Raw genomic sequence first — 27,347 nt, 5'->3', positions numbered from 1 at the left:
TAAATGCTAATACCAGGAAAAGACTAAACAATAAAAAAGAAGCATATTAGAATGGTAATACTACCAAGACAGATCACCATAAGCAGAAAAGGTAAATTTGGTAGTTCAAAGATCAGCCCTGCTGTTTCTGTTTGTACCTGTGCAGTCAAAGAACAAGAATGAGAATGTAACTATTGAATATGGAAAAGGATCTTTTAAGTACATCTGGGAATAGCAGACTCTGGTTAACAGATATCTAGTACTAGACTAAGTAGAATTAAACTGTGAAGGTCTGGGACTCAAAATGGAAATTACCTAATGGGAATCAAATAGAAAAGAAAAACCCCTTATGAAAATATTTTGGATTCCTGATGCGAAAGACTCAAACCAAACTTTATATTTAAAGAACTAAACAAGCTAAAATATGTTAGTATCAGAATGGTAACACAATTTTAGGTTTTCAGGTTAGGACAGATGACTAAAATGGATGTGTCATGGGATGAATTCTGATTCCATTAAAAAATCTTCAATAAACCATTGAGTTCTTTTATGAAGTAATAACATTCTCCAGAAACACACACTGAAATATCTTATTTCTCTAAACAACAGGTTCACATAGGTATAGAGGGCAAGACAGACACAGATTACTGATTATTGTTTGGTAAAGACTCAGAGGTCTGTAAAAGTCAAGCTGGAAAAAAGCTTGGAGAGGGATGAAAATGTGCTAAAAGTGTGAGGAAATGCTTATAGGGGCCTTTTGTCAAGAATGGGCTCGGAAAAGTTTTCAGCTATGAAGGAAGACTCTAGCTTTTGTTGTTTAATTCTTACAATGTTCTTGAAAGCTATATTTCAAACACACTCTGTAAAATAAGCAATAGTCCCTCACTGAAAATTTACTACACATATTATTCCCCCCAAAATGAAGACCCAGAATTTTGGATAATATTTAATCGAGATTGGTAATAAGCAGTGAAGCAGGGGAAAAAAACCCCTGAAACCCTCCTAAGTTGGAGGAAATGTTCCACAGTTAAATTTGTGAATCTTTTACTTTGAATACTTTTGGAAGGCCTGGATTTGCTTCTGAGAAACCCAGGGAATTCTGCCCTGCTGGTCAGTGAGGTGGCTTCCAGGAGAGCATAGAAAAATCTGAGCCATAGTATTTGTTGTCAGGACTTTTAGTCACACACAGTACATCCCAAAAAGCGAGACCAGAGCTTTTAAAATAAGGCCTTTCAGTCTGTAACATGTTTCAGAGACGTTATTCTGATGTTACAGACTCCTAACTACATTCTTAGAAAGAAAACAAAACAAAAACCAGCCTCACCCAACAACACCCCCCTCAAACAAGTGCATGCACATACACACATCGAATGCTGCTATATACACACACATGCATAAGCAAACACACTAACAAATAAGAACATCCATTTGGAGTACAGATACAGTTTTATCACAACAAATAAACAAATTTGGTTTAATAAGACAGACTACTTTGGTGTCAATGTTGAATTCAAACCCCGAGAGTATTTATTTTTGTTGACAGCTACATCTCTTTATTAAGAGCTGTTCTTCCAAGTTCATCGGAACTACACTCCTTTCAAAAAGATCTTTTTCTCACAGTAACTTCAGAGACTGAACATGTACTAAGCAAAATATTCAGTTATTTCAACAGTGAAGTAGCCACCTTTATGTCATACCAAGTATAACACGCTCTGCTACTCCCACTGTGCTTATCACTATAAAAGTTCTTCTCTCTTAAAGAACAATGTATAAAGCTTTTATGAAATCCCTAAAACCAACAAATTCCCAAAACATTCTGTTTTGTCTATAAAATACAGTATATAGGAAGAAAAATGCTAAAGTATGATAGCTTCAGTTACTTTAATTTAGAATAATGTATATAAGTGATTTTGAGTAGTGGAGGCAACGTGGTAATGTACAAAATCTACATGGGTAAGAGGTTATAATAGAGAGGAAAACCAGCAAGAAACTGTAAAATTTCAAAATAATTTTTTTTCCTTAGGTGTGCATTGAAATGTAGTACTTATATAAGTGCTTATATAATATTTTTCCCATAACTGCTTATGTGGGAGGTGAGATTTGTGGGTCTGAATTACCTCCAAGTGAGGGAGAGATATGCACCTAAATTTCCCACATTCTGCAAGAATTTTTAAATTGCTGAATTATATCACAGTGGTGGAGTTAAAGGCACTCACTCTTTTACTGGTGTAAGGCTTTATTTAGTTGATATGCTTTGAGAACCATTAGAAGAATATCTTTCTGAAACAAGCAAGTATTCTCAGTTTCTGATTCCCACTGTGAATGTACACCAAAGTTCTCAGCTCAGGAGGTACTGGCCATGCCCAGACGCAGACATTAGCATCTAGGAAATTAATACTAAACTTCAGATGTTTCTGGAACTTAATGGTTTTGAGAATTTGGACTGAAGTCCTAATTAGATCAGCACAGGCAGCAATTAAGCATCTTTTATGGATTCAGTCCTATCTGAAATATTCAGAGCAGGTTTACACAAATGGGATAATAACTGAAAGAGAAACCAGTAATTACTGTCAAAAGGTTAAAGATACAGCACAATAATGTATTCCAAGCAGCACATTAATAGAAAAAGAAATGTGTGCATGACAAGCAGCTCCTCATGCAATGTTATGGCATTTCAATTTATTTAAGGCATTTTACCATTTCGAATACTTAGCAAATTTGTAAATTTTAAGATGAAAAAACAACCTTAACCAATGCACTAGTGCTACCTCATTATAAAAAAACCCCACCATCCAAATAAGCACTGTAATTCTGAGTTCTAAATCTGGTAAGACTTCTCTTTAGAAAATTAAAACTTACTGAAGAACTAAAGAAGCAAAGCAGCTTACCTGTCTGTTCTTCCTCACTACACCATACAATCACAGCCTGTTAGCTGAGCTCCATTTTCACAAGAGTAAAAATTCATTCTATTTTAAATAAACATGGCTACCACACTGAAGGTACACATTCAGGTATGAGTTAAAATATAGTTTTACCTCTCCTGACATGTCAGGTGCCATAGGAATGACTGGCCACAAAGAAGAGTAGAGTCCAAAAAACACTACCCAAAGTGCTATGCTGCCCCAGATAGCTATATGGCTGAACTGTTAAACAAAAAAAAAGAAAACAGAACAATCATCATGGATGCATTATGACATAAAAAAAGATCTTTGCTATGTAGTATTTTTAATGCAATTCTGATAAATTGGATGAAATTTCCATGCCTTGTATTAATTTAACTCTGCTACTTCAGTTAGCTATTTCTTAAAGTAAAATAATATTCCTCCATTTTAAGACAATTTAAGTTCAGTTACAATCAGTTCAGAGTAATTTGATTTTTCTAGCTTAAGGATTACTTTAAGCCTTATCCCAGTGTCCTCCTTTTTGATACTAAGCACTATTTTATGTGGATATTCTGTCTTTCCCCACAGTAACCACAGTTTAGTTTGATACTGTGGGGAGGGCTGACAAACTGTAAGGGTGTAATATAATAAATAAGAAGAAAATAATAAAATTATTCATCCATCATATTTTATAGAACATTTGAGAATATAGTAAAGACATTTGCTTACCAACGTCCAATACGAGGTCTCTAATCCAGCCTTCAAACACACAGTTAGAACCACAAACTTAAAGGAGAGAGAGAGTGAGAGGATTCCTATTTAATGAGAGAATCTTAGCATACAGAATTTGTTAGTTTGGTTAAACTTTCAGGAGAACAGAAGAAAATGTTTAATGATTTTCATACTTAATGTTTACTTGCACAAATGAAATAAGGGAAAGGATAACCAATCTCTTCAATTTAAATGTGATTTCCTTAATAATATTCCGCACAGTATTGTGTGTGTCAATGCACCTAGCTGCATGATGGGATCCAAACCAAAGTTCGTAAAGCAAAAGGCAATAATTTCTATGGACCTGCAGAAGCTATGGAATAGCCCTTCCACTTTAATAGCATTTGCTCCCAAAAAAATGTAGGTCTCTCAGCAGCCCAACAGTGAAATTCTTTTATACCACAGCTAGCTGTACTTTTCCTCTTTTTTTAAGTGTGTGAGCTTAAATCTGAAGTTCAAGTGCCCATTTCAAATGACCACAGTAAAATGCCACTAGATTTAAAGATACACTCCAGTAATGAGCTAGTAATAGAACACTATGAATTATTAGCTTCCATTAATAACTGCCATTGATTTGATTTTGAAAACTTTTTTTTTGTATTAGAAATCTTAAACATTTCCCTTGCCTGCTAGAACTCTACAAGTCTGGCTCTTACTGAGTCGTTAGCTTCCTTCTAGATGGTATTTTGGTTACACAGAAAGGTTTGTGAAAATCATAGTCCACTTCAGTAGAGATGGCAGATCTTGTTCTGGAGAGGATGACTACTACGCTCTACACAAAGACAGATTTAGAAGATGTAGATGCTGGGCTGAAAACTTGCAATTATTCATGCTTACATTAGTCTAAATTAAACAAAACAAAATGAAAGTTTTGTTGGCTTCGTTAGTACTTCGTTGGTAAATAAGTCATCTTTGCCAAACCCTGAAAAGCCAAAGAGTTAAATGTTGCCAGCCCAAGAACTATGTTCTGTATACAAATAACATGCTGAATAAGTTTGTTATGTCATTTTCATTCTTCCCTCTCATCTTTACTCTTTTCTTATCTTTGCTCTTTTTACGGAGCAGCCTCTGAAAACATCCTGTTATTGTCCTGTAAGACATGCTCCATTTTAGTTTAAAGATAAGCAGTAGTAGAAACTTTACAATCCCACAGCAAGGACTAGTTGATTCAGGAATTGAAAGTCATGCAAACAAGTTTTCTGTTTAGCAAATAAATAGTTATTACATTTTGTAACTCATGTGTGAAAATGTATCATGAGTTTTGCTTTATGTGCAACCTGAAGAACATGAGTCTGAAAAACTGAGTCACAAAGACCAAACTCCAACTGTAATAGCTATAGTTTAAACTCTAGTTTGTTGGCCAGGTTGGCAGCAACGATGTGAGTTTGTCTGCAGTTGAACTTCAAAGAGCCTCAGAAACTGAGAATAAATTTACTTCAATCAGAAGCCGAAAATAACTGGTTAAATGTATATGACAAGTCTTTCCCTGTGTCTGGTGCAGAGAAAGACACAAATCCTGCCAGAAAGCTTTCATTCTAGCTATAAGTTTATGCTTTTAATTCTGGAATCTCCCATTTCAACTATTGCTGCATTATTAAAGACAAAAAAAAAAAAAAAAAATCACAGCACCACAATTCCATTATCTAAAATGTGTGAAATCTAATCAGAAGAAAATGAATGTAATTAATTAACGAATCTTCTGCATCTTTATTGAACTGCTTTGTTTTAAAAACTGGAATTAGAATGTAGAATGCACTTCACAGCTTCTCAAAGCATCATTCAAGAGCCATTTCTTATTCTTAAGTCACTGCAATAAATCAAGTCTTCTATGTAGAGAATTATAAATAATAATAAAATGACATCTCTTTAAGAATTAAAAGACAGAGGCAATACAGACAGGCAGCTGATAGAGCACCAGATAGCTGTAGGAAGACTTACCGTGTATACAGTGTTACCCAGGAGCAGGTAATCTGAAGTTTTACCATTGCCGAACACATTACCTGGAAAAGGAAACAGTAATAAAAATAAAGACATTTAAACATTTAAATATCCACAATATATATATAGTGCTCACCTGGCCTTTCTCTAGGAACGAAAGAGGAAGACAGAAGGCAATTTGTTCTGCCACTTGCCAGGATGTCAGTTCTAGCCCAGCAGCTGAGAGCCACAGAGGCCTGTGCTCATGCAAGTTATCTCAGCTTTGCCATTCACACATGAACTCTTTATATATTGTATATGTGTGTATATATATATACACACACACACATATATAAATCTTATTTTTGGTACAAAAGAGATGGTAGCACTTCCTGTGGGGTACTAACAGCAGTTTTAATCTTGAGCTGTATTGAACAGTAGAGATCTATGACTTTTTTGATTTTAGACCTTTAACATTTTCAGTGACTTCAGGAATTACACTAGAAACAGGAGCTTTTTGCAACATCATATACCAATATGAGTAATATTGTATTCAGTAGTAATTCAATTAGAGTGACTTTTAAGTTCACAGGTACAGTATCTTACCTTCACAAAAATATGAAATACAATAGCTATAGTGTACATTTACCATAACATACAAGTAAACAGAAAGTTTAGAGAGTCAGATTTTCACCAATTCTGGATATTTTTGGCATAGAAACTTATCTTTGCTCTTATCCATAGTTATGCGATTCAGTTTAAGTAAAAATATAAAATATACTCAATTTTAGTTCTTGAGATGCTTGTTCATAACATTTTCAAAGTTTACCCAACTCAAATGTGTGGATTCATATAAATTCATATCCATTTTGCACACATGAATACACACACAGCATTTATGCAAAGAGTCAGTGCCCCAAAGAGATACGTTTGCATAAAAATCACATCTACTGTGGTTCTTAAATTCAGAATTTCAAAGCAGAGTGTTTATGCTTATTTAACAGAACTTATGACTATTGCTAGAGCATGGGCTTTTCTGATCCCAGTTCTGTGAAAGTTCTTGGCAGACATGGGACAACACACAACTGAACTATCTAGAGGAAATACCTCATTCTCAATTAGAAGTATTTAGCTTGTTAATTTTTTTCAGTTTAGAAATGCTTTTAGCACTCATGATTGTTCATACACTTGCGACTAAACCAGAACACTTGCTCTGCTGAAGAGATTCTAATCACAGGGATAGTGCTTTTTACTGACATTTTATAAAGAGATATCAAAATACTGTGTATGTAGTAAGGAAGGATAAAAGTATAAGACATAAGACAGAAAAATAAAACCCAGTAATGCTGAGAGAGCATAAGGAAGGATGTTTTTAAAAAGCTGTGTTGGGGGAAATAGAATAAAGATGTTTGGTTTTGTTTTGGGGTGGGTGCAGGTTTGAAATCCCTCTGATGGGGCTGGCCAGAGGAAAGTGACAAGCTGATAAAAACGGTCTGTAGCTGAAAACATTTATTTTTCCACTATCCTAAGATAGCATACAATATATTAAATGCTGCTAATTAAATATATTTCCATGCTTGTGCTGAGTGTTTTTGCACCCTTCTTATCACCTTTACACATGCTTGAAATGAAATTCATTTTAGTTGTGGATGAAGAGCGCTCCTTTCTAAAAGCTTTTCAGGACCTGTGAGGCCAGCTTATCACAAGGAAAAAAATGTCCTATTTACTGATATTCTGGAAGAGACAGCAGGTGAAAGTTAATGCAAAAAAAATCAGAATACAAATGCTTGCAAATAGTTCTCCCTAGCCTAGCCCTCTCACACTCCAAGATGAGGAGTTCACAATGGTTGCCTCCTTAGCTCTAGTGATACAGGTTGTATTCCTGGCACTTTCCCAGTTTAACATTTTCCCTGGACAGAGTAGCACATCACAAAGGACTACAAGAGCTCTGGCAGCTTGAAAACAAAGCTGAGACTATGGCTCATTTTAAAGGTTATACAAAACAGGGAGCAGCTGGTGGATTTACTTGTACATATAAGTTTGGCTTCTGTCATTTACTGTTATGTTGACAAAGTTGTATCACAAGATGCTTCTATGAAGATTTATGTCCTTATCATTTTTCATATCCATGACAGTTCATGGAATGCAGAGACTCTAGCCTTGTGTACTATACAATGATTAGGTCCCATGGAACAAATTATCCAGACAATTCTTACAAATCCATACCTATTCGCTGATGACATATTTCTTGGTAGACTCTGCTATAATGCATGCAGTTTGAAATTTTCCACTTACAGCCAAGAAAGAGGTGGACAAGTCAGACTAAGGAGTAAACAGGACAAAATACTCAAAAAAAAAAAAAAAAAAGGAAGACTAGGAGCTCTGAGAGATTTTAATTATCTTCTAGATTTGACTTTCAACATTCTAACAAATACCTGCTCAAACATGCACTTTGCTTAACAACATATACCTAGCAGTAAAAAGCACAATGAGGATAAAACAGAGGAACAAGCAGGCTGCTAAATCTGTTCCCATCTTACTCACAAAGCTGAGCTATCCCCCATTCTTCCTATTCCTCCTTTCATGTCTCAGATCCTCCTGTGCCTCTTCTTTACTAAAAGAAGGTGGAGGTTGAGACTTGTTCTCAGAAGTTCCCCTCTCTGGCGGATCTCTCTGGCTCCCCTGTAGGAAACTAATAGCATTATTTCCCTTTCCTCTTTACACACACAGCCAGGAGAGATTTAATTAACAGCACCATCTCCCATCCTGCACTCATCTCCCTTTCACACAGAACTGTGCACCAGCTGGACCCATGTCAGGTACTGGTTATACTACCCACCACGTACACAATCCCCAGGTCCCATTTCTGCTCTCCTTGCTCACCTGGCCTTTCTCTAGGAATGAAAGAGGAAGACAGAAGGCAATTCGTTCTGCCACTTGCCGGCATGTCAGTTCTAGCCCAGCAGCTGCGAGCCAAAGAGGCCTGTGCTGCAGTGCTCGTGCAAGTGCTCATGTAAGTTATCTCAGCTTTGCCATTCACACGTGAAGACTATTCTGCATCACCACATACACTATTAAACATTTCTCCATCATGTAATGCATAAAGCTCTCGCGTGGATTTGCTACAGCTTTGAGGGGGAACTTTGGTTTGGATTTGAGGTTGTGGTGTTAGAATATGCATTGACATTTTGGGACTTCTTTACTCCTGGGCTGTCCAAGCCTCTCCAATGCAAGTCACTGCCAGTGAACTCACATCCAGTGGCCTTTCTGAGAAAACAGGCTGCCACCTATTTCCCTTTATCCCTCAGAAGTCACCAAGTATAAAATACTCCACAAGAAGTCACATCCCCTTAACCTTTTTGGGCACAAACACCTGCGACTCTCACCACCTAGTCTCAACAGTTCCAAAATGTCCATGAGAATATTTCTGTCCCCTATGCAAGGGCAGACTGCCTAGCTTCCCTTTCAAGGAAACTGAGAAGACTACCAATTTTACAGAAAATCTGCAGGGTACATACTTTCTTTTTTTCCTCCTCACAAAGTGGAAACAAAACAACACCCCAATCCTACAAGAGCTTTCAAACATACAAACGTTCCCACAAACTGGACACAGTGCTTTCAAGTTCCCTCTAATTAATACAACTTTACTGCCAACCATCGCGTTTCCTTCTGCAACTCAAATGCGTATACAACAGTTAAACTAGAAGAATGACAGGACTGAGCTGTCCAAGATGTCCCCGTTTCCTGTGTCACAAGCCTGCTCATGTAGTTGTAAACTAATGGGTTAGTAACAGTGGAGAAGGTACGCACATCAGCCATAAAAACTTACACCATAAAAACTTACAAAACATAAAAGACAATGCAAGGGGTGGTAGTGATTGAGGATCTTGTGGGTATTTACCATGGTAGCATATTACATTAAAAACCAGCATAATTAAACAGCAATCTCTTTTTCTCCATCTTCTTTCAGTTGACTTAAAACCTATTTATATAGTTTTACATATATATACATAACATCGCACCTACTTTTTAACAGATTTTAAATAAAACATTTTAAATATACTGCATCTGCTCTAGTTCTAGAAATGGTATCTTGAAATTTAATCACACAGACTTGTTAGTATTTATAGAGCTTTCTTAAGAAAAAAAAAAGCTATTTAGGTATTTTGTACCCTTCAACATTTTTATTTTTCAAAATACTTACCATGTTGGAGGGCTTTTAGTGGAAACCAAAACAGAATGAATGAGTGGAAGAGGCCATTTAAACAATGAACCCAGAAAACCTAAGGGAAAACAGAAAATCCATGAGAACCATCTGCAATAAACTAGCTCTGTGAACCCTGACCTTTCTTTTTATCTGTGTGTTAGATTCACAAAATGTGTTTCTGTCAGGCCACCACTGTGAAGCAATATAACTGACAGGCACTTTCTGCCTCTTAGCTCTTCATGGGTCATTTGCTTATTTTTATGTTTTGAAAAAATGTGTGTATTATTTCTTCCTTTTAATTTCAAATCAGAAGGGAAATTAAAATGTATACATATGGGAATATAATCAGAAAAATTAAACTAAACCAGACAACTGGAGAAATTGCTACATTCTACATAGGGAACTAAAATGGACTCTAGCTTCTATAATTTACATTTTGTGTAATACAGAATTTGGGTAGCAGAACAATCAAAACCTGAGTTTTACACACACCTACCTACATACTTCCACATATCCAGGTATTAAAAAAGGACAAATAAAAGTATCTTCCTTAGATTTCTCCTTAAATGCTCCATTCTTGAAGTGCACAGCTTCATCATGCTAAACTTCCTTTAATCTACTTGCTAAATAATTTAAATTTTACTTTCAAACTTATTTTCATTTGTAAAATATGTCTTCTGAAAATAACTGTATTAAGGATAAACCACTTATTGATGCTTTCCATAATATACCGTCTAAAGCCATAAAAAGACAATCAAAAATATGTAACCCATTTCCTTCAGGATAGCAATCATGTTTTTTCATTAACAATGCTTTTGACAATCATAGCTCTTATTGTAATTAACTGATGTGAATTACAAGTGTTAAGGTGTTCAAACAATTGAAATTAAGTTGCCTGCCTCACAACATTTTCCACGATGTCTCTGAGCCTTTTGTTAGATTAGACAGCTACACTAGGTTGTATGATCCAATTTAGACTCCAATACTTTGCACATTTGAACTTGTGCTGCTCATTAACCTTTGTCTCTCCTTCTTGCTATGTCATTACCAGAAGTTTTTATTTGACAGAAAGCACAGGTGGGTGCAAGAAAAATTAGTTCTACTTTTCCATTTTCCTGACCAATTCTTATTGTCACATGCTAATCCTTTAACCTCTGTCATGACCTCATAACCTTTGATCCCTTTTACCATAACAAACATCTGCATCAACATGCAAGGCTGTAATGTTTCCAAATCTTTAACACCAACTATTCAACTTATATAGGTGGGAATTTTGTAGCTGGGAAGTTTGCAGACGTTTACTCATAGCAAGTGTTGCATGGGAACAGCCATAGAATTTCCAGTGAAGTCAACAATACATCTGTGCAATAATAAAAATATTACAGACTTGTTTAAAAACAGAATAATTCAACAATTATAACTCATGGCTTACACTACCTATTAAAAATATCACAACACAGAAGTGTCTGTATTAATGGACTATGAAAAGTCTGATACTTTTAAACCATTCACAGTGACACAAGAAACTATTTTCCCTAGTTTCCTTACAACTTTCAGGTTTTTGTGGGTGAACAGATGAAGTGAGGAAGAAGGAGAAAAATCTTTCATGCTTCAGTGAACAGAGACAGTTTAGACAAATAATTCTATATAGATACGGGTACTTCAGTCTTACAGGACAAATGCTACAGATGTGAGAGCTAAGTATGCTGCGTCAGCTCCACACATGTACTACAGACCAGCACATGTAAGCATTGTTAATCCAATGACAGACTGAAAATGTCTGCAAATTCAACATACAATGACATAACTTGAAATATCCCAATTATATTCAGAAAAATCAAGTATAATCAGAAGGAACTTTTACAAACATAATGCATTTATGAAATTGCAGATTCACTAAGTTTAGTTTAGGTCTTTTAAGAGATTATTTATGGACAAATCTATAGTAATTGTGTATATTTTATACATTAAAGAGTCCTGCAATCCTTTAGTACTTCTTATGCTAGTCTCTCCAAGATGAATGTCACCCATTTCCTGCCAAAAGTAGCCTCAGATTCCTTTTGATCCACCCTGACACATTCTTAACTGTCTCCAAGTATTTTTCCCCAAAACTCAAAATTAAAGCATAAAATTACAACTCCAAATTGACAAAGGATAGTATCAAGTCCCTCCCTCTACAAATCTAATGACAGTTCTTATTGTCCTCTGCAACACTTCTCCCCAGGCTTCAGTAATCCATTTCCATATAAGAGTACAATTACATACAGCCTAGCGACAGAGAAGTCTAATCACTTTTGCCTATAGAAGACAGCTTTATTACCAGCAAAGAAAAAACAATCAGGGCTGAAAGAAATAAAATGTTTGCTGTCCATTTCTGTACTTGTTAAAAACAGAGAAATATGATTTGCACCATTCACAGGCAAGTGGACAAGTGGAAATAGTAATAAAAACCCCTTCCACTTTTAATTAAGAGCAGCATAGAACAAAAAAAGAGAACTATATAGAATTCCTCTTAATTTTTGCTGAAATTATATTTGATTTTTTTAATCTACCTTAGTATTGAAGTCCAGTGCATTTTGGGAAGTCTTGTATAACTCAGGATATTTCAGCATGTTTTCCTTTCGGCAGGATCTCTCAAATATTCCCAGAGTTAGTGGAGGCATTGCTGTAAACATCTAGTAGATGGATTAAAAAAAAACATATTGCAAAACTTTAGAGGCAAGGAGTTGCTTAAAGATGGCTTACTCAAGAAACTTTCATTATTACAGTTGAAAATATCTGAAAACACACAAATCATCTTACCACATTGTAAAGACCTATACACCATCTTTCAAAAAGAATTTGTCCAGAAAAGCCATTGACAAATGCAAACCAGATCTGAAAAAGAGGAGAACCATATATTACTCAAATGTTTTTTGAAGTATGATAAATAGATTTTTCCTCAGCTTCACAAAATGGCGTATCCCTAGAACACATTTACAACACAGCTGAAAATGTTCTGGTTTAAACCTATGTGAAAAAAATAATATAAACAACTTGTGTTCAAGAACACATAATGGGCCATCTAGTCACATATGTGAGAAATTCCAATATGAAGACATTTCAAGGAGGTAGCTATTTTCAGAAGAAATGTCACGTTCTTTAAGTATTTAAGAGTGATTTAAGCTCACTAAATTTGTACTGTACTTAATTCTTAATGAAATAAAAATTTTGAGAAATGGCAGGGAGAGGGGCAGGGAGAGGGGCAGGGAACCTACAGATTAAAAGCAGTCATCTTCTCATCATTAGAAAACCTCCTAACTAACAGAATTCATACAGTAAGCTGCAGTTTGAAGCTGAAAACTAGACCAGTATTCCTTACTCATACGTGAAAACTCATGAGAGAACGAGGCTTTACCAGAGCACTAAATCAACTACAGCTACTTAGTTAACAAGTACTAACTCAACTACTAACTCAACTACAGAGTATTTTAGAGAGGCAACTGGAGATCTCTTTCATTGCATAAGTTTTATCACTTTTTTGCTAAAAGGTTAAAAAAATCAAATTATTTTGAAGGCATGATAACACATTTTCTTATGTTTCCCATTATAGCATGCAGCATGACTGCTTTCTTCTACTTCTTCATGCTTATATTTATTCAATGACAAAGTGGAGAAGCAGCATGTCTGATCAATCTTTATTAAGAAGTTACACTGAAACTATATTGCCTATGACAAACATAAGCTGTAAGGTGACAGAAGATAGGATCATCTAAACAAAATTTTACTCAATTTAAGACTCACGTTTTTCAAGTGAATTTTTAGATGCTGCTTTGTGGAGACTTTCCTACAGTTCCCATTGCATTTGACTTTATTATGGAAGCATAGATTGCTAGAATCAATATGTACGTCTATCAGTACATACCCAGGCTAGCCTCCAAGTGACCAGATTCTATAACCAAGCTCAGATTTTTTTTATCGTGTGGTGGAATGTTTGAACATGTTCGTGGCTATGTTGAGATGGAAAAAGCCCTGAAATCAGCAACTATTAACACTAAAAATGGTAGGTAAAAATCTGGCCAAAATTGCTATTTCTTCAACCAATAAAGGAAAAGTAAATAGACTTTTTGGTGGCCAATTATTGTAACAAGATTGCATACAAAGTCACGAATGTTAGAGGCTGCAATACAGAGATACAGAATACCCTGAATTTTCTGAATCTCATAATGCTACATTTCTTTACTTTGGTTGATTTAACAGTAACAAGCACTACTTTCTAACCTTTCAGTCTATTCACTGGAAAGACAATAACTTTATGCCAGTTGAATTTGATTTTTTATAAGCTCTTGTGTATTTTATGACTCATACTATGAAATATGAGTTATGACTTAATTTTGATGAATTTGGCAGATGTTTAGTAGCAGCAGTTTCTCAGTAGTTGAGTACAAGGGAGCAAGATGAGTGCATAATCAGTTGTTCAATAATGACCAATTAACTTTGCACTCAATATCAGCACAATTTTTGGATGCTTTACAACTAAGCTAAATGTGTGAACCTAATCCAGAACCTCATCACCACTGCTGGATACAAGGTGTGCTCTCCTCAACTGCCTTCTCTCTTTTCAACCTTCTCATTATACATCGTTCCTACATTCTTTTACTCCCAACCTAGGAAGACAGCTCTTTATAGAGGAGTGAAGGACAGACATTATTATGTAATTGACCCCCCAACTTTTTTGGTGTTGTTGTTTGCATCAAATAGTGGAGTAAATTTTAGAATTCTTATTTTGAGTGCTTTTAGGGTGGTGGAAAAGGACAGTTTTAATAGAAAATATGTGACTCAATAGTTTTACACTTTTACATATATGTACATCTCATTGATGGTAATTTCAGACAAAGTTTAACAAAAGTACGACTCTCTAGGTAGAAAATAAACCAGAACACAAGTAGACATATACTTGACCTTTCATAACCAAGGAGTATATGGAAAGAACATTAACTTTATGTTGTGATTTATCTAACAGTCAAAATGTTATAAAACTTTACTTTAAAAAGAGAGGCCTAAATACATGTATTTATACCGAATCTATTCCACATACTCACTTCTATTAAAGGTAAGTGATGCTAAGCAACGCTTAAAAAGGTTTTGGAGTAACTGTTTTAAAGAAATGCATGAATTTCTGACAAAATTTCAATTTACAATGAATGTCATATATGAAGTCACTACCAAGCCTCTCAAAGATGCTATGCATCATTTTATTGCTTAAAAACCCTGATGCTTTCAGTTTTATTTTGTAGCGAACTTAAGTTAAAATTTTCAAGCTGTTTAAACTCTGAAAACTACAGTTTTACTGTAGAATTGTAAAGCAATCTTTAAACAATCCTCTAAGCTACTATTATAACTTTCTGAAATCTTAGCATTTACTTTCTTCCAAAGGAAGGATGCAAGTTACAGGCATTTCAGTTAAATTTTAGTGTAGTAAGGAACTGGAACATAGTATTTGAATGTCCACATTAAGAACACCTACGGAGCAAAGAATTAGCAGATCTGGGGTGTGGTGGTGGTGTGGGGGAGGCAGCAAGGATAAATACAGCCCTCATCTCAAACTGTAAGAGTAAGAAACTAAGTCACCCATTTACCCTAACTTCTGAACCTTGGAACCTAGAAAATTACACACTTAACCATACATGAAAAAACCTCCATGGAGCTTACTACAGTACTAATAGTGACAGCGACAAGAAACACAGTTTCTTGCTTCACAGTGGTAAATTTATTCATGGACAAGTGTGTTTCATCATACCTGAAAAATAAGTTTTTAGGGCACATTGTACATGATTCTAACTTAGGAGTAGATTCAGCCACTTCTCTCCTAGGGGGTAGGTACTACTCTAACAGCTCCAATTACTAATCTGTCACTCTTATACAGAAAGGAGTCCTGTGGTGTCCTGGTCTTTTACTCTTTTGTTTGAACTTTCCCCTACATGAAACACAAATGACCTATGAAGATCTTCAGAAATTATTATTTTTTAAAAATAGTAAACCTTTTTTATGTAACATAAGCCAGTTATGTTATTACTAGCTAGCAGAACAAAAACTAGGAATAGGAAAATTCTGTCCCTCCAATGTTGAAGGGAGATCTGTGTAACTTCACAAAATGGATAGTTTAACACAAGAGCATACACAGGACTGGAAATTATAAAACCAAAACCAGTCCACAGAGGAGTTCTCAATCCCTAGATCAATCTGAATCCCAACCATCATTGTAAGGTAATGACAGGCCCCTCAAAATAAGTATGAGACTCTGCATAGGCTTATCCTATGCGAGTGTGAGGCTCTGTACAAGTTTAATAATGCACATTAGCCGTCTATTAGAAATTCAGTTTTCACTCACAATTTAGAATGATACTTCCGAATGTAACCTCGAAAGTGACTGGGACTAGTCCCATACAAAAGATGAGGTTCATATTTAAATATCTATTGAGTCAAGATACAGAGTAGAAAGAGTTAGTACAGACCACATCTAGTTTCTTATGAATAGAAGTTTAAATGTCGATAAACACTAATCAGTGTGCAGGACTCATTACTACGGACTTACCATTTTCTGAACCAAGAAACCAATAGCACTTATTTCGTAACACCCCACAAATGCCTAGGAAAAAGGCTGCATTTTAGACTAAATGGAATCTATTACATTACCTGTTTCATTAGTACTTGCAGTCATTTAAGAATATAATATGCATCTATTGAGTAAAGGTAGGTATTTTTGGTTATTGTCGGCTAATAAAACGAAACTTATTTAAAGCAACTTCCAGACATGCCTTTCATAGTATTATTTTCTAAACTCTAAGACAGAGGAGGTGTGGCCACAAAAGCTTCACAGACATTTTCCTAATGTAGCATTTCTGCATATTAAGCAGCAGCTTACAAATACTCATTGAGCTCTCTGCTCCCACGCCTGATCTGTACAAAAAACTGAAAAGACAGATTCAAGACTGGCAGTCGTCCTTTCTAGAGACATTCAATGATGAATTTCTGCCCATTCACTCACAGTATTGACATGAGCTACTAAGATCTGTGGAAGTTTTCTGAGCTAACAAACGTTGGGTACACAGAAATTCAAGAAGTCGTCATCTTGTCTTCCAGAGAAGGTGTATATGGTAAAATGCTTGTATGCATTATACATAAAGGGTCATAGCCCGTATAAAAATTATCTCTTTTTGCTCTTCCATCTGCTTAGGGGGCCGAGACTACCTCTTGTAGTCTTTTCTATTTTTAGACTATCATCTCTGTACCTTACATTTAACATTCACAAAGAATACAAAAGGTGGGTTATTTATATCCGATTTAAGTTATAAACTTACAACGAGTGCAGGTAACAATGACTGAAAACTAGGTAGTATATTCTAAAGCACAACTTCGTATGTTTTCTACAAATGCAAAGTAAACATTAATACTGTTTTTTCGAATACTTCAAGAGCTAGTGCTAATCAGTACTTCTGGAAATCTGATAATTTAATCAGATATTTGTCTTCTGAAATGCAGGATCTAAAGTCTGCCATCCCTTCTAAAGCAAAAAAGGATCTTTAATGCATTTGCTTTTTCTGTGGCTTCCTAGTCTGTTTTTCTAAACAGGCTACAAACTTGCTACTACTGAGAATGAAATCCACTTACATTAAAAACACAATAAAGGAAAAAAAAAAAAGAAAATTCAGAAAATGTAAAAATTACCCTAAGAAATATGCACACTTTTTGGCTACAACACTTTTACATAAAAAGATGTTTAAAGTATTTCAAATATTGCAACAGTGTAAGTTCACATACATAAATATGAAAATTGGAAATTTTAACCTAGTGTTTACATCAGGTCTAACAGAAATAAGGCATTTTCTTTCGGTAAAAACTGGATACATATTGTGCAAGTTTAAGATATTAATTTGAAAATGTATTTAAAAAACTAAGAAAATGTTAAGAATAGCTGTTAACCCTGTTACCATAAAAACACAGAAGACTAAACTATAAAACTCAGTTTTTGATCAAGCTTTGCAACAATTTTTTTTTCCACATTTTTAACCCAAAGTATTATTGTGAATATAAAGTTTGAGTCAATTATAAACATAATTACTAGATATATATTTGGTTAGAAGAAAGCCAGCAGCTGTTGGACGAAAAAAAGGAACAGTAAATGAAGGGGGGGAGAGGCAGAAAAAATTTAAAAATCCATTTAAAAATATGTTGCAAATTTTAAGGTTGACATTGGTCCTGAAGGTCATGAAAACTATACCTACTATACACGCCGTCTTAACCATGTCTACCAATAAATGTACCTTTATTACAACATGGTTTTCTCACATTACTGTATTTTTCACAAGACTCCAGTCTCTTTAAAATCCCAGGTCACAAAATAGGTCAGCTACTTTCAGGAAAGTATCCCTGCTCATGAACTAGAGCCTAAGGAGGCGTGGGTAGGCACGGTTATCCCATCAACATGTGAAAGATTGCAATAGTGTAACTAAGCACATATGTAAAAACCCTAAATACTGTTCTGAACAGCAACAGCCCAGCCATGCAGTTCAACCGTGACCTGAAAAGGGCTTTAGATTGCAAACCAGTTACCAACAGCAGCTCAAACAGCTTAAGCACATACATCTCCTGGTAAATTTAAGGCTCCTTGTAAATGTATTCCTTAAATACTGTAATGATGTTATAGATACAGAATTTCAGTAAACTAGCAGTATTATGCAATACAAACATTCAGTACTAATATTTAGCACATATTTCTAAGACAATTGGGTCTTTTAAAGCAAAAAAAAAAAAAAGTCACTCTTACATTCACCAGTTTATTAAAAAGCAAGATTCAGTACTCGTAAGTTTACTGATAATTTAAATGCTTCTTTAAAATCATACATAATAATCAAAAGCTGAAAATAAAGTTTTTGATTTCAAGAAGTAACATTTACTGTACTGTAAAATTACCTCGATAATATAAAGGACAATATTCTTATAGAAACAATACAAGATGCATTTAGCTACTCTGTTGTAATTCCAGGCTCCGTGAACCAACAACAAGTTCTTCAAATACTTGAACTGCAAAAAAAGAAAAATGAACAAACATACAATCAGAACACATATAAGCTGATATCAATCTGATATTAAATTACTGTAGTATTTTACAGTGTAATGACTTACCTGAGCAATTGAGTAGTCTGAAGAATTAGCAGCCTGTAGACCTTCATTCCCACTAATACCAACACCAACATGTGCTGTTTGTATCATACTAACATCGTTTGCTCCATCACCAATTGCTAGAGTAACTACCTTAACTTGTTTTTTAACCATTTCTACAACTTCAGATTTTTGAAGTGGTGATACCCTAAGGGGTAACAGAAAGAAAAAGCTTTAATACAGGACTTTCAAATGAATGTACTTTCAAAACATACTTTATATTCTGTGAGAAGGTTGTAAAACCAGGCCAACGAACATCCTCAGTGACATGACATTGTTAGTGCCCTTTAGCCTATATGCTAAAAGCACATTCCCAGCGGAATTCACAGAAGCCTTGGATTTGTTGAAGAAAGATGTTGATAGGACTGGAGATACAGAGATCAAACAGCAATGGGCCCCTAAAACGGAGTAATGGAAGAAGCCTCAAACACTGACACTGCCAGTATTAACTTACAACAACTGCAGATTTCGGCATGCTTTCTGTTTTCCTCTCTGTTTAAATATGTATTTTATAAACAAAACCCAAGATATTTAACACACAGATGACAAAGCAAACTGGAACAAAGCATGCTTTTTATGTCCTGAAACACACGTTTATTCATTTAACGTTCATGAAGAATTAAGTTTTGCCTAAAACAGTAAATTACAGTAACAATCACAATTCTTATTAGTTAAAACTTTATATAACATTTTTTAAACTCAGTTTTGTTAAGAGCTTAAAGAGGATCCCAAACTATTCCTGATGGAGGAAGTCAACAAACATATGAGAGAAAACTGTTTTAAAACATCAAATTTTAAACAGAAATTATTATTACACCATAATTTCATGGTATAATTTTATTACTTCGGCCACATCACCAAAGGTACTCAATTTTACTATGGAACAGATTTATTCCTGATCTGATTTCAGTGTCACAGAAGCAATACACAGGCATAATATAAGCTCCATAGCTCATTTGTAGAAGAAAAAAGAAAATACTTTCCATTTTTTCTCTAGCAAATGTCACTATATTTTGATTTTGTCTACCCTATAAAGTATAGGAAGGAAAAAAAACCAGTGTTGCAACAGATATACTAAGCCTCAACATCAGACAGGTTACTGAGCTCCCAGCATAGGGATACACTAACAGTGGCTGCCTCTCTTTTCTAGACCATGGTGCTTAACACCGAGACAGTGTTGTTAATAGAAACTGGGTACATGGTGTCTACACTCATCTTTGCTCACATACAATACTCTTAATTCCCACTGGGTTCCAGTAGCATCTTTGAAGCTCTTCTGGTTCTCTCCATGTGCCAAAGGACAGTTTCTCACTGTTCACCTGTAGGCAATGCCCCATCACCTGAAAAAACCCCAATGCCTATTCTGTGTCAGTTAAGCAAAATTTCTTGAAGTACAATAAATCGGAGAAAGGGTGCATAAAATTTAATTGCATGATTTTTCAAAAGCAAAAACATAAAGGAGTGAAAAATAATGCAGTCTTTGGATTGAAGGTAGCTATCTAGTTACTTTGTCCAGCAGCTTGTGCGACACATGGTATCAGACTTTCGAGAAAGGTACTTGGGATGAGGACAACCTTGTGGTGAATTTCGGATGAAAACTTCTGGGGAACAGCTCTTTTGAAGAACTGCATGGTCCAAGTATATCAAAAAGCATTTCTATGATCTTTTGTTACATGTTTTATTTGAAGTCTACTGATGAGTATTGTATCAAGACTCGCTACAGTCAGCTTCTATAGAAGATTCCTGACCTGAGAACTTCTTTTTAATCTTTTTAACTCTGCAAGAAGAGTGGCTCATTTCCCTTTTAGACAATGTTATAGAGGCATTTGAAAGATGACACTTACTCTCATTGCCTGATGCATCAAATTCATGGTGAAACCAATAAAAATTATCTTTTGTTCAATTTGTTCACTCTTAGCTGTAATAGAGTAGTTAATAATACTCCATTTAACATTCTTCTTGCACATTATTCCGTTATTCAACAGAGAGCTGGAATTCAGTTTGTCAAAGTCTTTAAGCCAAACATCTGCTTGGAATTAATAACATATAAGGTTTTTTCAAGTGAAATGTCTACTGAATATTTGTCAGCTTCATCTGTGTTATGTCTAGTCTTAGGAAGAATCCATTGGTAATAACTGCTTCTGAACAAGTGAATACAGTCCAAAAACTTCAACAAAATTGGTGTAATCTGTACGTTTAAAACCAAGGCGTGCTTAAAATGTTTACTGCCTTCATGTGGATGGAAAAGATACCTACATTTTCAGTTAGTCAGGACAGTATGTTTAAGCAATTTACATTAATTAAAAATTACCATTTCCAAATTTTTTTATTTTCAAGATCACAAACAAGGAAATTAATTTTTTGTTACTAATGATGGGGCATAAACAGAAAAATGTTTTGACAGAATTCTGACTTTTGAGAAGCATGTGATATTAAAAAAAGCACATACTAAACTAGTGAGTGCTACAAGCAAGTATTTTGCTTTTAAACCTGCAGCCAATTTTTAAACAACCACAAAATATGTCAGAGCATATACCTAGACATGTATTGAAACCAGCTGACCCAAGTATGTTATGGAAATGTAGAAACAGCAGAGAACACACTGCCAGAACAGAAACTTTAATTTCGCACTTTTGGTTGTTTTATCACAAAAATACTACCAATAGAAGACAGCTATACGTACAGAATATCCTTCAATCGTTCTATAGTTCAACAGAAATGGCAACATTGTCTCTTCAAACAGCATAAAATGCAGTTTCAAACCAAGGAAAGAAGACTAAAGTTTTGAAAGAGCTGTTCTACATGCATCTCCTTACTATACTGAGCAAAACTGGAACTAGTAGAAGAAGCACAAAGCTCCAACTTTCCTGTCAGAAAGACTACTGCTGTTAGAAAAATATTTATACACAGTATAAACTGTGTATCACTGTAAGATCTCAGTTTAAAAGATGGTAAGACCTTACTTTGAAATTCAGTGTTTCATGCTGGAGCATGGCTACAAAGCTAAAACATTAAAACAAACAAAACAAAACCCAAATAATTGGTGGCATAGTACATTGTTTGACAGAAAGGATGGAAAGACTACAAACTAGGTGTTTATTTGGAGACTACAACCTCGTTTGCTTTTCCCTGTCTTTTTGCAAGGTAGAAGGATAGCTCCACTTTGAACACTGATTGTTTGGACAAATCTGCTTCATCTTAATGGGCCATTATTAAGCTTTCTACCTGAACACGAGAACCTTTCATCTATATAAGGTATGTATCTATTAAGGTGTATTTACAACAGTTTTCAATTTGTACACACCCTGTCTCTACCTTTAGGCAGGTAATAGGATAGGCAATAATGAGGTAGTTGGCAGAAAGCTTATATAATTTACTGAAAGAAGATTTGAATTTGGTAAGAAGTGAGGCAGAATTTAAGAATTATTTTTTGCTTGTACAAAATCCAGGCTCACCTGCTTTTTCATAGATTCTTTCCGAAAGCAATTATAATCAGACATAACATCCTATTTAAATACAGAATTAGACGTAACTTGAATACACAGACAACCCTAAAAATTGCAGTACTACATTGAGTGTGAGAGCTTGAATTTGTGACACAGTTGTATACTGAGAAACAGCAAGCTACAAAGACTCCAGAAGAGCTTGAAGACCTTGCTTCTGAGTTAACTTTTCCTGTTCTAATACATGGAACAGCTTTTTCTATCCTACTACAAAGGTCAAAATGGTGAAGAAAAACTCTGAAAACATTAACTGGCTATCCTTGTAATAGTGACCTCAGACACCAATGAAAATAACAGTGATTTCCACAGTTCTGGAATGTTTGACTGCATTTTCAATACAGATATCCTACCTGTGTTGCCAATGATCTTGTGAAGAAAAGTCCTTGCTTATGCTTTTTTACAGATTAATTACGTCTTTATTAAGACGTATTTAATTAAATTAAGTTCTTTAAACACTGACAACAGCAGTTCTTTTGCACCCAACTTCCCTTTTTGTTCAAACATTCAAATGTAGAAAAGGTGATGTACCGCTCAGGAGATGTTTGAAGTTTTTGTATTATAATCCATAAAAATGCAAGAAGCCCCCAAAACACGTAAGCTATCACTTATACAGTCCCACGTATTCCTTCCTTAATATAAATATGGAAATATAAAACGCAAGTGAAACTGCTTTCATACTGTGTATATTTAAAGAATGCAGATCTTTTATTTTCTTTGATCTGGCCAAAGTTCTCGTTATGGTAAACTTATAGCTCTAATAGCTGATTTTGACAGGAGAGTATTAAATACCTTATTGTATAAAAACCCCCAAGCAACCAGGAGTAATAACAATAACAACAATAATAATATTAATAATAAAGTTGTTTCCATCAGCTTCAGGAAATAAAAATCACTCAGAGTAGTACCTTTAACATTTTTTGTGCACTTCTTATGCAGTGCAATCCCTGGCTTACAGAAAAAGGAGGAATATAAAATCTTGCCTGCAGTGGAAGCTCTACAGAAGAATACAGATGTGCTAAAACCTGCAGTTACCTGTAGTATCAATCTACGGTTAAGATCAGTGTCTCAATCTTGCTGACACTATCCCTGACAGTTAACAAATTATTTTTCTAGGTATATGCAACCTGAATGAATTTGTCTGACAGGTACACTCTGTAGCAGACTGCTCTACAAAAATATTTTTCTTGAATGACTGCATTTCATAAGTTGGGCTACTAAAGTGTTTTTTTTTTTTTTTTAATATATCTATATTTCATTGTTGGATGACATGGATGTGTGTATTTTCTCTGAAATAAAAGAAGTTTCTTAATTTTTATATGTCAATAAAAATACTGTAGAGCAAGGATAACATAAACCTTACCTGCAACAAATAACAGCTTTACATGACAAAGCCAAATCCAGGAAATACTGTCTCACTCCAAATGTCAAAGCATACTTCAGAGATTTACCGTCAATGATGAGAGCAAAATCATTTTCCTTCCTTAAAGCATCACCAAGAGTACTGCAATGATGGCTAAGTGTCTCTCTTGTTCCCTGTTGTACAAAAGATTTGTGTCCATTATTTTTAATTCCTACTATTCTTAAGTACAATTTTTTTTTTTTCAGTGTGATCAGAAACACTGGCATTTCCCTTTTTTGAGGGAATTACCTTTTGATTATGCTATCAAATAGACAGAATCAAATGGAAAATCTTTCCAACAACTGTACTATTAGAAACCACAGCAGAAATGGTGTGTAGGATTGCTCTCACATTCTGTCAAAAAAAAAAAAGTGTATAAACTGTGATGGAACTTCTAACGCTCTTTAAATGGCAACAATAGATGCATAAATATTTTCTAAAAGATATTATAAAAGATTTTAATAAAAGTTTTCTATATACCTAAGCAAAAGAAAATTCACACATATATAGATACCAAAAGAAACAATTTCTGTTCACTGCTATATAAAATGGTCCTCAATGTTTAGAAAAAAGTAAAGGAAATGTCAAACATAATTCATAAATACAAGCATTATAAATGACAATTCTAACCATCGTATTAAATTTATATTTTACAATAAGCCCGCATCAACTACCTGTTCTATAAAGGATCCTATTTTGTATTTTCCAGTTGCTAAGGACAGTCTGAATCACACCTACACGAGATACTATTCTGTAATCCAGTACTCAGAACTCCAGATTATATTCCATAGACAATACATTCATCTATATGTATGCAGCACGACCTCATAGCCTGCTTTGGGGAGGTCACTAATATCTATTTAGTTACAGCACAGCTGCACCATAGAGCACCATGAAGAAGAAAAAACTGCTTATTGCATTTCTTTCTTTTTGAACGGCCTTCATAGAGCTACAAAACACTCTTCTGTTGTTTCCTGCCTCACAGCCCAGAAGTAAGAAAGGTCTGAGAGGAGAAAGGAAGATGAAAACAAAACTGCTTATAAAACATTAAATTTGGAAAACAGTAACATCCTACAACAACAATGTTCCTATATTTTTATACAAGTTTTACAACCAAATAATTGTGCTACTTCAAGTGATGTCAGGCATATGTAACTAAAATTCGGTATAACCACCTAAAAGTAAAACACCAGAGAAGTATTTACAAGTCTAAAACTCTCTGAAATGAAATTAAAGATACTGCTTTGCCTTTCCCATCCAACATACTCCACGCAGTTCCCCACACTGTTGTCCATGGTTTCTGCCTGCTTTGCTTCCACTGGCCTTTTAAAGGTTCATTGGTTTATCTAAAAGGAGATTAGGCTGCTGGGGAGTTCTGCACTTCAGGTTTCCTGGCTCTACCCCTGCAAGGAATTGAAACTGCGAGGGAAACGAGGTGCCACTGTTTAAAATTACATGTTGGAAAGTCTTTAAAATGACAATAACTTCTGTAACTATTTTTCAGTGTCTTCTCTGATTAAGAAATATTGCAACGTAAAGGAAGTATCAATTTTTCTCATCTCCTTGGACTATTTAGCTTATGACTAAATTTAAGCAATGCAAGAGCCTGAAACTTCATACTCCTCTCATCTATTGTTTCTTCTCATACATGCAGTATAAACTCTTCTGTTTAAATTGACCTTTATCACAGACAGACATGCCATCAGGTAACTCCAGGCATACTACATATTAATACAAAAAAACCCAACCCCAAGCTAATACAAAACACTTACCCCAACTGTAAAACTGTCATATTTAAAATTCCTTTGTAAGCTTACATGTAGTTCTGTGCTGAAATCCAACACCTTAAACTAAAAGCAGTATCAGAACATCCCTTATGCGCTTCTACACCATTTCCATTAAATATTTCTCAGTGAAACTGAATGGTAATCAAACTATTTTCTATTATTAGTGAAGTTCACAATTAAAAGAGTACAGCTATGTTCTGTGTGATTTCTGTCTATGATTAACAGTACTATACTGAAATTCATCAGTCCACTAAGTTAATATTAAGGCAATATAAAATCCAGTGTTATTTTATACAACTGTAAGAATTCACTAAAAAAACCCATGTTTTGTTTGTGAATCTAAGTAAATGTTCATGGGAGTGGAGCCTCAAAACAAATAATGTTGCTAAAACCAGATACATAAATGCTTCCTGGAAGTCCTTCCAGTTCTATCCCAGCCAGTGCTAACTGACAAGTGGAAGAGGGGTTTGGGGTATTTTTATATTAATGCCATAAATAAGGGTATTGGTTCATACAAGAGAGGATCTCTTATTTCAGTATATTCTTTGTAAACTCAGTGCATAGAGCTAGAGCTGGGATACAGTCTAAACAAACTTTTTTTTTTTTTTTCTGTTAACTTCCTCTATCTTTCATGCTAAGGTCCTAACAGCGACCAAATTGAGGAGGTGTTTGTTTTGTTAAATCTGTTTGTTTTACACGTCTTATGGACAGGGGACTCTGCCTGTCCCTAAAAGGATTAGGGTTGACCTAGCTCCTTTTTAGAAGAAGCCACTTGCATACAAGAGATATTGTACTATTATTGCAACAGCAAGGACAAGAAACATCCACTTACTGCCACTCTTTTCAGTACTGTGAAAAGTATGCATACCAAGAAAAGCCAACCTTCCTAACTCCAGTGAACATACCAACAGATTTATATCACCAAGAGGCTTTACCCGTACCTTGCAGAGCCAAAAGAGGAGAGGATTGCCACAGAGCAACACTTCTCCAAGATCATAAAAACACAAGTACCACTACATCAGATTTTTTCTTCAAGGTTTCATGGCTGCTTGGTTCCTCCTGTGCTGAGGGAATGGGGCTGTCCAGCAGCCCTCAAGGGAGCACAGTTTCCCTGCAAGGTAAGGGACAGAGTCCCAGTACAAGAGGTAGATCTATGCTGCTCAAAAGCCAAAGTTTCAGCCACAGTCCTTAATAGACAATATTCCAATTAAGTGTTACAGACTCTTGCCAGTTGTTGTTGGTATGCAGAAAGGAAAGAGGAATTGCATCCACCTTTTGCATCTGCACTGACTCAAGATTCTGCACTCGCAGCAGTCCGCCCCTCTCTCCATTTCCTGAGAACCACTCTGCTCCATCAGAATTTTCAAGGCCATTTTTGACTCAACCAGTTGCACTAGAAATGGAGACTGACATCTGATTCCAACCATACCAGCAAGCAAAAGGCAAGCAAAAGGCAAGACACAAGGTATACATTAAATAAACAGTGAAACGTGCACCATCAATTGAGGCAGAAAACTTTTAATTCAGTCTCTTGTTAAAATATTGGCACAGAGATCATGTATTATTATTTTTTGTACTGCCACTTGCCCTCAAACTATCCAATTACTGCATTTATCTGCTCCTGAAAAAAACCACAATTTATATTATCACCACAGGCAGATTTGCAAGCGACCAGCTTGCATATGTAATTTCAGCTGCCAT

At 35.2% G+C, this 27,347-nt stretch overlaps 1 protein-coding gene across 2 annotated transcripts in view; it reads right to left on the bottom strand.

Annotated features, from left to right (window-relative positions):
• The window catches only part of ATP8A1 (ATPase, aminophospholipid transporter (APLT), class I, type 8A, member 1), a 94,054-nt gene that overhangs the window by 14,189 nt on the left and 52,518 nt on the right, over window positions 1–27,347 (bottom strand). For both annotated transcript variants that reach the window (XM_010076823.1, XM_010076824.1), the window contains exons 24-32: window positions 23,821–23,993; window positions 18,922–19,105; window positions 18,709–18,819; window positions 12,559–12,633; window positions 12,309–12,431; window positions 9,754–9,832; window positions 5,571–5,632; window positions 3,591–3,647; window positions 3,015–3,122 (exon numbers count right to left, since the gene is read on the bottom strand). In XM_010076823.1, coding sequence (XP_010075125.1) covers window positions 3,015–3,122; window positions 3,591–3,647; window positions 5,571–5,632; window positions 9,754–9,832; window positions 12,309–12,431; window positions 12,559–12,633; window positions 18,709–18,819; window positions 18,922–19,105; window positions 23,821–23,993 — 972 coding nt within the window. The remainder of the gene's footprint in view (window positions 1–3,014; window positions 3,123–3,590; window positions 3,648–5,570; window positions 5,633–9,753; window positions 9,833–12,308; window positions 12,432–12,558; window positions 12,634–18,708; window positions 18,820–18,921; window positions 19,106–23,820; window positions 23,994–27,347) is intronic.

The sequence above is a fragment of the Pterocles gutturalis genome, unplaced genomic scaffold (assembly GCF_000699245.1).
Source record: "Pterocles gutturalis isolate BGI_N339 unplaced genomic scaffold, ASM69924v1 scaffold4793, whole genome shotgun sequence".
In the NCBI taxonomy this organism is placed as follows: Eukaryota; Metazoa; Chordata; class Aves; order Pterocliformes; family Pteroclidae; genus Pterocles; species Pterocles gutturalis.
Note: the sequence above shows the minus strand (reverse complement) of the source record. Positions and strands in the feature narration are given on the sequence as shown.